This window comes from Vigna unguiculata, chromosome 9 (assembly GCF_037176805.1).
Source record: "Vigna unguiculata cultivar grain cowpea cultivar isolate G323 ecotype 2 chromosome 9, ASM3717680v1, whole genome shotgun sequence".
Classification (NCBI taxonomy): Eukaryota; Viridiplantae; Streptophyta; class Magnoliopsida; order Fabales; family Fabaceae; genus Vigna; species Vigna unguiculata.
Genome location: NC_140800.1, coordinates 41,667,659 through 41,681,315, shown reverse-complemented (window position 1 = coordinate 41,681,315; position 13,657 = coordinate 41,667,659). Strand labels below are relative to the sequence as shown.

General features: G+C 29.4%; 1 protein-coding gene across 1 annotated transcript; it reads right to left on the bottom strand.

Annotated features, from left to right (window-relative positions):
- Positions 1-894: 894 nt before the first annotated feature.
- Positions 895-11,548, bottom strand: LOC114164828 (topless-related protein 1-like). The gene is made up of 14 exons (XM_028049601.2): positions 11,403-11,548; positions 11,123-11,302; positions 10,876-10,989; positions 10,635-10,793; positions 10,375-10,520; positions 10,152-10,216; positions 4,472-4,576; positions 4,051-4,161; positions 3,745-3,924; positions 2,699-2,827; positions 2,510-2,605; positions 2,114-2,302; positions 1,853-2,016; positions 895-1,177 (listed from the first exon to the last, which is right to left on the bottom strand). The coding sequence occupies exons 1-14, from the start codon at positions 11,489-11,491 to the stop codon at positions 1,045-1,047; spliced, it is 1,860 nt and encodes a 619-aa protein (XP_027905402.1). The 5' UTR covers positions 11,492-11,548; the 3' UTR covers positions 895-1,044.
- Between the last annotated feature and the right edge of the window lie 2,109 nt (positions 11,549-13,657).

Sequence of the window (13,657 nt, the reverse complement as noted above, 5' to 3'; positions counted from 1 at the left end):
GTTTAATTCAAATTTGTAAGTAGGGTATTCTTCAGCCTACTATAACTTGATATTTATGATATAACAGTTTTTTTGGTTATACATTAACGCATATGTTAATTTAGAGTTCAATTTATGTTTCTGTAAGTGAAATTAGACCCCACCCCAATAAGATGGAAATAAATTGGTCTTTTTTTTTTTTTTACAATTGATAACATTAAAAAAAAAATCTTGGATCTACTTAATAAGATGATTTGATTTTATAAAAAATAAATGAAAAAGTAAATAGAAGATAAGAGAAAGAAAAAATGTATAAAAGTTTTATATTAATATATATTTTTTCTATTATCTAGTAAAATTATATTACAAATATATTTTACTCGTCAAAAACATGTAATTACATAATATATAAATTAAATCTCTTGAATAGTCTTTCGGAGATACCAACTTAATTGCTTAAACCTATAGCAAATCACACCACACAATATGTAAAAAGATTCACAAAAGTATTGAAAAGAACTAAACCAAAAATTTAGATCTTATTTATTTTGAGAACACCTTATATCTTATTTTTCGCTTTTAACTACAAAATTTCCAAGTGAGTTAATTTCTTTTCCTTCTTTTCAAGACTTCTAAAAACAGAGAAAACAAAAAATAGTTTCACTATTCCCCATACAAATCTTAAGAGAAATAGATCCAAAACAATATAAATAATAGTTCGAAAAAAAAAATGTTTTCATTACGCGCTTTTATAAATGATGGAATCATAATTTTGTCTAACACACAATTTGATCAAATTAATGTTTACATTTAATATCAATTAGTTTAGTTAAATAATGATAAATTTAGAGAATAACATGATAACTAAAACATATCACGATCATGTAATTAAGGATAACTTAACAAAATGAATAAAAAAGTAGCAATAGATAATGAAGAGTAACAATAAACAGTATTATTGTTTTTTATTTTCTCTAATTATTGATTATACTTTTCTATTAATCTTCAGTCATTCATTTCATTTTTGACATGTTCACGAACTCTCACAATCCTGGTGTTGCATTATCAATGGCTAAACCTGCTCCAATCTTGTGGCTCTCGAGGCTCAAACACAAAGGCTCTACCATCTGTGAGCCCCACAACAAACTGGGTTGGATTCTGTGGATGTGCAGCAATGGCTATTGGAGACATGCTTGAACTGGAATAAACAAAATAACAAATAATATAATTCTAATGTGTGCCAAAGGAATATGCAATATGTAAAAGTTAAAAAAAAAAATTCTATTAATTTTCTTTTGGAGATTACAATTGTGACAACAAAATTAAATGAACCTAGTGGAATGACGATGCACAATGCAGTGACACAGAATAAAAACAGTGTTACTAATGTGCATAAACTAAAATCTTTTCTTTTCTTCCAGAAAACAGATTCTAGTGTGACAGTCAAATAAAAAGGCCAAAGCTTGTTGTGGTGATACCAAGATCTCATGAACAAACCAAAACTTGTTATTAATTACTCAGTCTAGAAATTGTAACTTTAAAGAAGAAAAACACGTTAAAATAATTTAAGTGTAAATTTAAATTCTATATCGAATAAAAATAATAAAATTAAATAATATTAAGTAAAAAATCCATAAATTTATTATTTTGAGAGTTTAAGTTAAAAATTATGTCAATGAGTTAATGAGTTAAGCTAATGTCAGGTGTATTCCTAATGAATTTAAAAGAAAATAAAAAAATCTCAAATAATGGTATTAGAATCAATAGTTCGTCATCATGATGACTGCTTAGATCATTATAACAAAAGATAAAAAAAACACTACAACACCATAACCACAACAATAGCAGAAAATAATAACCCATTAAAACATACCTTGGGATTGTAGGAATGTAAGTCGAGAGATTAATCTTACAACGCATTTGAAACTTTAAAGTATCAAGTATTGCTACAGTTCCATCAACAAAACAGACATACACAGCTTGACCATCAGATGAGAAAGTTGCTTGGGAGATAACCTCTGCAGCTCTTGGAACCCACTAGCACGAAACAAAAAGTTTGTATGTTTGTTTAGTAAGAAACAAGTCACTTTATACGAAGAAAACAATATCACAAGTGAAGGAAAAAAGGGAAAACCTGGTTATAACATTTGAGATTTCTTGCTTTATACATTACAAGACAATCACTTCGTACAACAAGGAAGTGCCTCTGATATAGGTGAAAGTGAATATGTGTCTCAGTTAGTACTTCCGGCACCCTTTGTCCATGTATTTGCAAGTACCTATCTTTTAGTTTTTTCCATCCATTGGTGTTCCATACAAAAATCTACAAGTGGTAATTAAAATAATGACAAATAAAATTAATATGGAGCAAGTTAGGAAAATTGACTAACTTATCCGTTAAAGACAGTAAGACACTCGGTTTATGAGTCTTTATTTTTAATTTTGTCATTTCTACTTAATTTAAAATTTATACTCATATTTGGATTATTCAAATAAAATGAAAGGTAATTTTAAAATAGATATTACTAACCTGATCATTTACACCGATGGAAACAAGGAGATCAAAACTATTTGAAAATGCAAGGTCGGAAACTCTTTTGGTGTGACCCTCAAGTTTGCTTATAATCTGTATAAAAGTATGACACAAAAAGTTATACCTTCAACCTCTTTGAAGTAGGTGATGAAACATATGTTTCTCAACATAAAGTAACTTGTATACCTTATTTGTACTAGTGTTGTATATAATTATACTCAAATCATCCATACCAATAGCGAGTATATTGTTATCACGAGGGTAGAGGGCGAGGCAAGTTGTTATAGATGATGGTGGCATGATAGTCGTCAAAGTCTGTATTTATTGGACAATGCATAACATTTATTATCAAACAAATCATAGTTTCAGTGTAAACATGTAGTAGAAAAATTGTAAATAGTAGTGTGATATCAAATAATAATAATAAAAAAAAGATAACAAAGGGATAATGTTTATAAATGAATGGACATATAGGATAAAAATGAGGTATGCAACATAAATGAGCATAGGATGAAAAAGAGGTACGTGACATAATTACAAAATGAAAACTCAATTATTTTTTATTTCAGAAAGAGTTTATGTATAATTATAAGTGGCTACGAAACTCTTGTGAAATTAGAGATTTTATGGTACAAATACTGATATAATTAGACATATCTATATAAGAAAGCTGACATTATTTTCAATATAAAATCTAAGAATCAATGTTTGTGAGTTTGATTTTTTTTTTTTTTATATACCATTAAACTCTTTCATTTATATTTAGTACGAGATTTTCAATTCATACTTAGAATTTTTAACATAGACGGAATCAAACCTTCACAATAATATAACAATATTAACATTAGAAATTTCATATAAATGAAGAACTTTTCTTCGATACAATAATTTTTTTATATTTTTGCTTTTACTATTAAAAAAAAATTATATTTTGTATTAATTTTGTTTTGAAATTTTTTTCGTAAGAAATATCTACAAATTTTGTTATGAAAAAAATTGCAAAAAATTGCTACCAATTTTTTTACAAAATATTTTATATAAAATACTTTTAGCAAAAAAAAATTGTAAAAAATATTTGCAAATTTTATAATTTTGTAGAAAATAATTATCCACAAAAGAATTACCTGCGAATTAAAATATTTAAAATAACAAAATCTTTTTTATAAATTTTTTTAACAAATTTGCAAAAAAAAAAAAACTCATATAATATAAAGAATTCTAATAATGTTTACCTCAAGCGAGAACATGTGGAACAATGAGATTGGTCCACCAGATGTTGACATGAGATATAAATCGTTCTTTGATAAGGAAAAAGAAGAAATTGGGGGTCCACTATATGAACTTGAAAGTTCATTGCTCATCAATTGCGAGCTCCTTGGTTGCCAAATTTGAGGAGAAACTTGTGTAGTTGCCTACATGTATTACATATATTTTATGATAAATTCAACTACAAAGTAAGAAATCTAAAAATATGAAGGTAGGATGGGTAAAGGGAAAATTAAAAAAAAAAAAAAAGTGGATTTTATGTTTCCACTTACCTTGCCATCCGAGTTAAGGTTATTACAAGGCCACTTCCAAAGTATATGATGACCATTTGATGCCAATGCCAAAATGCCATTTCCCTCATTGGTGTAAGTCACTCTAACTATCTGTTTATCGTAGGGAAAGTTAACGATAATTTCTCCCTAGTAGTAAATTCTAATGTGTATTTGTTTGTGCAAAATAGATCTTATTAAAACATTCATTCTCAACTTAATATTTGTAACAATCATTTAATTAATCCATGGGACCCAGTAGTAATTGTTATTTTATGATGGCATTTATGTAAAAGGGGAGTTGAGCATTATAAATAGAGCTATATTTTTAAAAGATGATATTTATCATGTTCAACTATTTTTTTAAAATTAGTGATAATACATGTAATTTTTAACAATAAAGCATTGCTCTAAAATGTCATACCTTGGTTATGTCGGGATGAGTTGGAAGCTCCAAAAATTGACAAGGGGACGACTCATAAATTTTTGGTTTGGACCTCCCATCTTCCAAGCCTTTTTTATTACCATTCTTTTACAAAAACCATGTTGAAATCAGAACAAACAGAAAAAAAAAGTTATATATATATATATAATACTTAAGCTAATAGTGAACATCGAATATACTCTTCTAAGCCTAATGTTGTTAAGGGAGGAATTAAGGATTTTTTAAAAAAAAAAAGATTTACAGAAGAAATAACTAATGATATTAGGATAGATAATATTGATTTCCCAACCATACCCTTGAAACTAATAGAATGCTGACATGCAATATCACAAAGAAGGAAATAAAGGTTGTTGTCGGGCAATGTGAGAGCAGCAAAAGTCCATGACCAGCATTGGGAGACATTGAAAAAGGAATTGATAGAAGCTGTGAAGGACTTTGAAAGAAGAGAGATAATGCCTAGGGGCTGTAATGCAGTGTTTATATCTCTTATACCTAAAATTGACTCCCATAGACCTAGATGAATACAGACCAATTTCTTTGGTAGGAAGCACATGTAAGATTATATCCAGAGTTTTAATAGGCTGAAAAGTATACTCCCTAACATAATAGATATTACTCAATCTGCATTCATCAAGGGTAAAGGATTATTGGACAGTGTTTTTGTGGCAAATGAAGTGGTGGGGAAGGCTAGATGGAAAAAAAGGAAGAAATGTGCAATAGAGAAAGTAGATTTTGAGAAAGCATATGATTCAGTTAGTTGGAATTTTATATTATATGTTGCAAAGATTGAGACTGTGAGAAATGGATAAGGTGAATAAAGGGATGTCTCGATTCATCAATAATATCAATCTTAGTCAATGGCAATCCAACTCAAGAATTCAAACCAACAAAAGATTTTAAATAAGGAGATCCTTTGACACCCTCTTCATTTATTAGTTGTTGAAGGCCTAGCTGGGATGGTTAGAAAAGATGTTAAAAATCAGATTTTAGAAGGAGTGAAAATAGGGGAAGAGGAGATTACAGTAAGTATGTTGAAGTATGTTGCAGTTTGCAGATGATACATTATTTACTTATAAGGCAGATAATAGAAATATAATGATGGTTAAAAGTATTTTTAGATGTTTTTAACTAGCGTTAAACCTTGAAGGAAACTTTCATAATAGCAAAATTGGTGGAATGGGTATATAAGAGAGTGAATTAAAGAGATTTTTACTGATTCTCAACTGCAAAATAAAATAATAAGAATACCATTCAAATACTTAGGAATGAATGTGGGAGGTAACCCAAGGAGAATATTTTTTTTGGAAACTAATCATTAATAAAATAAAAAATAGACTTACAAAGTGGGAGGGAAGACAACTATATATCTTTTGCAAGAAGAGTGTGCCTAATTAAGGTTGTAATTACAACATTACCTTTATATTACATGTCAGACGTCGACTTGTGTGAATCAACAAATCAATAAAATACAATGAAAATTTTTGTGGAGATTGGGGATGGAGGACAAAGTTGTGTCAACCTAAGAAAGAGGGTGGATTAGGGATTAAAGATATTAAACTATTCAACACAATCCTACTAGGTAAATAGAAGTGGAAACTAAGAACAAAAATGAAGAGTTATGGAAGGATATAATAGAGTCTAAGTATGGGTCATGGAGAGATCTTAATAATGCAAGATGTGGTAAGGGTGAATCTTGGTGGTAGAGAGACCTAAGGAACACTTGTGGGCCTTCACAAGAAAATTGGTTTGATATGAATGCGAAATGAAAGATTGGATCAGGAACTAGGATAAGATTCTAGGAAGATAAATGGCTTGAGGAGGAAATTATACTCACACACTCCTACCCTAGACTATATGCCAATTCATATACGAAGCAAGTGGGAATGAAACATGAGTTGGAGGAGGCGATGGTTCGAATGAGAAAAGACAAGTAATAGAACTAAAGAGAAAATTATCTACAATATCACTAAATAAGGAAAGGAATGACATTTGAATATGGGGTGGTGAAGATGATGACTGCTACATGGTTCAAGATATGTACAAGAAGTTGTATGATAAAAGTAGGAGAGAAGAAACCACGATTTTTACAGAATCATGAGCAGTAAAGGTACTACTATCGGTCCAATGTTTAGCATGGAGGGTTATGTCAAATAAAATACCTATTAAGGAACAATTAAAACACATGGGCAATAGGCTGAAAAATGAACTGTGTCTTATGTTTGGGGAGAGTAAGGAAACAACCAACCATTTGTTTTTTGGATGCAAGATAGCAACTAAAGTATGACAAATGTGTGATTTTTTTTGTAGGAGTTATGTAATGTAAACCATAACCAATTAAGAATAAATTTTAATTACTTTCACTTAATGGAACTAATAAAAAAGGAAACAACATTTGGAAGGAGATGTAGATAGCTATCATATGGAGTATATGGAAGAAAAAAACATTTTGTTTCGAAAAGCAAAGGTAGATGAAGAATATATGGCCCAAATGAGGATACGGCCATGAATAAGAAGCAACCATAAAACAACATCTTTCTTATTCTCTGATTGATATTTATGGCTTCTACATTGCATTAAAACATTGTTATAAGATGCCTACACAATTTACTTAACAAAAACCTATAGGTAGGGACTTGGATAATAGGACATTAAATTGGAGGACTACATAAAGGGCATAACTAAAGAAGACTAACAAATCTCAGAAGATCTAGTCTAAAGTGTTCTTTTTGTAGGAAAATGAATAGATAAACAAGGCTCACCCTGAAGGAAAATCTGGTAAAAATAATCGAGAACTAAAACCAATCAAATACATAGCGAGAGCAGAACATCACAGGAAGGAGGTTTGAAGAGAAAATTTTGTGAGAGAAATTTAAATTTCCAAGACCATGTTCAATTAGAGGAATTGATGAAACTTTTTTGGACATAAGTACTGTACGGACACAACACTTGGAAATAGACAAATGAAGTAGCACATTACGTTAGAAGATATCTTGTGTAATTAATCTATTATGAAGAATTATGAATATCATTTTTAGGATCAGAATATATAGGAAAATGAGTTTATAGCTCAAATGAGGATATGGTCATGGATAAAGATCAAATATAAAACATTTTTCTCATACTCTGATTGGTATTTATATGCTCTGCATTGCATGAAAACATTGTTATAAGATGCCTACACAAGTTACCTTACAAAAACTATAAGTAGACACTTGGATAATAGGACATTAAATTGGAGGATTGCATAAAGGGCATAATTAACCAAGACTAACAAATCTCAGTAATTTAGAGTATTCTTTTTGCAGGAAAATGAATAAAGAAAGAAGGCGGCTCACCTAGAAGGAAAATCTGGTAACAACTATTGAGAACTAAAACCAATCAAATACATAGTTAGAGCAAAACATCACAAGAAGGAGGTTTGAAGTGAAAAAAATTTGTGCCAGAAATTTAAATTTCCAAGGCCATGTTCGATTAGATGGAATTGATGAAACCAAGTTGGACATAAGTACTGCATAGACATAACACTTGGAAGTGGACAATGAAATAACACATTATGTATGAAGATAACTTGTGTAATTAATCTGTTATGAAGAATTATAAATATCATTATTAGGATCAGAATATATAGGAAAAGGAGCTTATGGCCCAAATGAGGATACGTCCATGAATAAGATTCCTACACAATTTACTTAACATTTTATAAGTTGTATTGCATTTCTCAGATTGGTATTTATGTCCTCTGCATTGCATTAAAACATTGTTATAAGTTGCCTACACAATTTACTTAACAAACACTATAGGTAGGGACTTGGATAATAGGATATTAAATTGGAGGACTGCATAAAGGGCATAACTAACCAGGACTAACAAATCTCAGATGATCTAGTCTAGAGTGTTCTTTTTGCAGGAAAATGAATAGAGAAAAAAGGCTCACCCAGAAGGAAAATCTGGTAAAAATAATTGAGAACTAAAATCAATCAAATCCATAGTGAGAGCAAAACATCACAGGAAGAAGGTTTGAAGTGAAAAAATTTCGTGCGAGATATTTAAATTTCCAAGACCATGTTCGATTAGATGGTATTGATGAAACCTTGTTGGACATAAGTACTGCATGGACACAACACTTGGAGATAGAAAATGAAGTAGCACGTTATGTAGGAAGATAACTTGTGTAGTTAATATGTTATGAAGAATTATGAATATCATTGTTAGAATCAGAATATATAGGAAACAGAGCTTATAACCCATATGAGGATATGGTCATGGATAAGAATCAAATATAAAACATTTTTCTCATACTCTGATTGGTATTTATATCCTCTGCATTATATTAAAACATTGTTATAAGATGCTTACACAAGTTACTTTACAAAAACTATAAGTAGGCACTTGGATAATAGGACATTAAATTGGAGGACTACATAAATGGCATAATTAACCAAGACTAACAAATCTAAGTAGTTTAGAGTATTCTTTTTTGCAGGAAAATGAATAGAGAAAGAAGGCAACTCACCTAGAAGAAAAATCTGGTAAAAACTATCAAGAACTAAAACCAATCAAATACATAACAAGAGCAGAACATACATAACGAGAGCAAAACATCACAAGAAGGAGGTTTGAAGTGAAAAAATTTTGTGCCAGAAATTTAAATTTCCAAGGGCCATGTTCGATTATATGGAATTGATGAAACCTTGTTGGACATAAGTCTTGCATGGACACAACACTTGGAAATAGACAATGAAGTAGCACATTATGTAGAAAGATAACTTGTGTAATTAATTTATTATGAAGAATTATGAATATCATTGTTAGGATCATAATATATAGGAAAAGGAGCTTATAGCCCAAATGAGGATATGGTCATGGATAAGGAGCAAATATAAAACATTTTTATTGATATTTATATCCTCTGCATTGCATTAAAATATTGTTATAAGATGCCTACACAAGTTACTTTAAAAAAACTATAAGTAGGCACTTAGATAATAGGACATTAAATTGGAGGACTGCATAAAGGCATAATTAACCAAGACTAACAAATCTCAGATGATCTAGTCTAGAGTATTCTTTTTGCAAGAGAATGAATAGATAAAGAAGGCTCACCCAGAAGGAAAATCTGGTAAAAATCATTGAGAATTAAAACTAATCAAATACATAGCGAGAGTAGAACATCGCAGGAAGGAGGTTTGAAGTGAAAAAATTATGTTCGAGAAATTTAAATTTCCAAAAGGTCATGTTCGATTATATGGTATTGATGAAATCTTGCTATTGATGAAACCTAACCTTGTTGGACATAAGTACTGCATGGACACAACACTTGAAAATAGACAATGAAGTAGCACATTATATAGAAAGATAATTTGTGTAATTAATCTGGTATGAAGAATTATGAATATCATTATCAGGATCAAAATATATAAAAAAATAAGTATTTTTGATTGCAAATGTAAAATATCATCTTATATCACGGGGATAATCTCTTTGAGAAACAATATATATAATTTTATATATTGGTTAGAATACCACAAGTGCTCTCTCACACACACACACATATATATATATATATATATATAAAACAAAACAAATAACTTTTTATTTTCTAAAACCTTGTGTATCTTTTATATAATCAACAATGTTTAACAAAAGAAGTCCAACAAACCTCCTCTGACACCTGGTTGGGTCTTCCCTGCAGTGATAATACATTATGATCCTCCATTGTAGTTTCTAGAGAAAGGACATGGATTATTACCGTCATACACAATAATTGAAATGATTTAATTAAGCAAGAACAAATCACATACCCAGATATGCTAATGCAGCACAAAATGCTTCAAAGCCAATTAAAGCATAAGAGTTAGAATTGCGATTTGAGTTATGCTTACCAGATTGCAAGTTTTCAATTGAATCATTATTTTCTGATTGCAGAAGTGAAGGATTCGAACTGGAACTGGAAACAGGGTCCATTAAAAAGGTTTTCATGTCAGGAGCTCGAAGTGGATCTTTACGAACTTGATGTTGCCAATTCAAACTGACAAAATGAACAAACATAAATGTCTAAATCGAGAATAAAAACAAACAAACATGATTGCTATATGTGTCTATATATATATTATCAACTCTAAGTTGAAAAAAAGAGTGAAACCTTAGGTTCAGAAGATAATATAATCGCTGTTTTTTAAAGGTAGGAAACTTCAATTTTCCATGGAACTCAGGATTTCCCTCAATGAGTTTTATAATACCATCTGCAACATTTTTCCTCGCAGAATTTGTATCTTTATATGTTGCAAGTAATGCATGCTCTCTGATCAGACCCAGAAAAAAGGTTAACCTTAAAGCACATCAACTTCACATCTAAAATTAGAACACTGAAAATTGAGTTGTACCTTATATTGTTGACTGCCAAAAGCTGAGTCAATTCATTAAACAGTTCTTCATGCCCGGGAATACAAACTTTTAGATCCCTAAGGAGAATATCTAAAGCCTCACCACGATCGTGACTAATGAACGATGAAACAACACAAACATAGGATATGAAAATTATACCTAAATGAAAACTTAGGATTTCTTTGAAAATAATACGATTAGCCCAATTAGGTTTTTCTTAAATTTGTAAGACAATAGAAAGCTTACATATCCAATGCTTCAAGGTATTTTTGTTTTCTGATTTCAAAGTAAATTTTGGTTGAGTGCACGTTGTCATCTATGCTTGTAAATCTAGAAAGATAGCTCTCAGCATCATCCCATTTTCCAACAACTAACATCTTCTCAAAATGCTTCAGGTTAAAGAACAACCCACTTTCACACTCAAGCCTATGAATAGAAGAATAAAAAATTAAAGGAAACAAAATGTCAAAAGATCAATGATGAGAACAAAAACCAGAACTGAATTTATATACAGAGGGTGACCCACATGTGTGCAGTTTCCTTCAATCCCTCTTCTCTGAGAAATTTTATGGTTAAGAAAACAAGATCTTTATTTAGTAGAGCAGAGTTCTCCATTACCAACCTGTTTCTTTTGTATTATCAATCCTGCATCATAATTATATAAAAATCAAAACTTTTATCGAAATCATGATAATTGTCCCATTCAAATACTCAGAACAGTCTTTTTATTGAAATGGCAAACTGAATGACAGTAGAAAGCTTGCATGCACTAAAAGATGAAAGAAAAAAATTTGGCACCGAAAGGGATCGGAAATGAAACACAAAGAAAGGTGCAAGGGTTCACCCAAACTCAACCCAAAGGAGAAAAAAAAAGATGAAAATTAGGAAGAAAACATGAGAAGGTTTTATCTTACTGGGAAAATAAACCTTTGTGTAAGAAATGTTGGCCTAACCACTGAGGTTAATATATAAGAATCAGTGTCGTGGACAAGAAGGAAAATACTCACCAGAACTTATCTCATCTAGTATGATAAGCTCAATGACTTATCTATCTCTGAAGTGTCTCAGCAGGTGGGGACCACGTGAACACACGGTTTTTCCCATAACAGCTACCTTAAACACCTACGCGGTGTTCGCCTGATAACAGTGTTTGCAGTCATTTGAAGTGATGAATTTGTGGATTACAATGTGTTCTTTTCGATAGATGTGCAGTGATTTGAAATCATGGATTTGTGGGATGATATCATTATCTTATTTTTGCTAATAAGCTATGATTTGAGAGGAATATGAGACATTTTATCATTATAACCTTGTAGCATGTGTGTGAATAGTGAAAGATGTTTGTGTGTGTGAGTGAACTCGTGTGGGGTGTGGAAAGAGTGGGTGGTGTGTGTGAGTGAGAGTACCCGGTTACATAAATGATTTTATGTTTGTTCGTTTGTGCACCGGTTACATCATTAGTGCGGTAATATATGTGACACTGGTTATGTAATCGATGTTAGTGTTGTGAGCGAGTGACACTGGATTATGTAATCGGTATTGTGTGTTTGCATGATAATTATTTTTCTCATTCATACAAAATTATATTTATTTATTTTAACATTTTATTTAATTTTTTATTTTTTTTTAAATTCGTATTATTTAATTTTAATTATTTTTATAACATCAAATTACAAAATCATTCTATTTTTTCATTTTGGTAACTTTGAAATTCTATCTATTTTCACATTTTTTTTTATTTATCACACAATCAACTCTCACTAACTTTTACAAAAATTTTCTCCAAATTTACTCATTTTACCTTCTAAATCTACTAAAATACACATATCTCTATCTCCTTAAATTTACACAAATTCATCTTCAAACTCTCTCTCATATCCATACATACAAAGGAATACAACCTTAATAAAATTTCACAATATTTTATTTATATAATTAATGTAAGTGAAAGGAAGTTACAGACTTTAAAAAAGTTATTTCTCATTTCAATTATGTAGTGCTTATTAAATTAAAAGTATAAAAATTTGAATGAAAGAAGAATTGATTTTTTTATATATCAAATTAGCGTATATTATATATATATATATATATATATATATATATATATATATATATAATAGTACTTTTTTATATTTAGTTATGTAGTCAAGTTTAAAACTCACAAACCTTTAAAATTAAAACTGATTTTATTTTCAACAATCTCACTTATTTAAAAATAATTATAACAGGCTTCCTTTTAAATGTTCCTACTTCAAAAATATTTTTATGTGTACATTTTGACCCATGTTTATAATTTTGATTACAAAAATGTATTAAATTTATTTATTTTTATGAAATAAAAAACATTAAACAAACTTAACTAAAATTCTTAATTTATGCAAACTTAGTAGTATTTTAATATAGATCTTACTTAAATATTTGAAAATTGTTTTTATTAAATTGTTTTTAATGATTAAAAAGTTGTTAGTTACTGTAATGATAAATTTATATATCAATTTACAAATAAAAAATTATTGATTATTAAAAAAGTCACCATTATGAATAAAAAAAATATAATTGGTCATTAATTAATTAAAAACTAATTTAAAAATTAACTTCTTTTTGTAAAATAAATTTTGATAGCTTATATTTAATAAAAACTAATTTAAAAATTAACTTCTTTTTGTAAAAAAAATTTGATAGCTTATATTTAATAATCAATTTTCTTGGTAGCTAAATTTTAAAAACTAATCCAGAAATCAATTATAAATTTTTATTAATAATAATGACTATTTTAGTAAC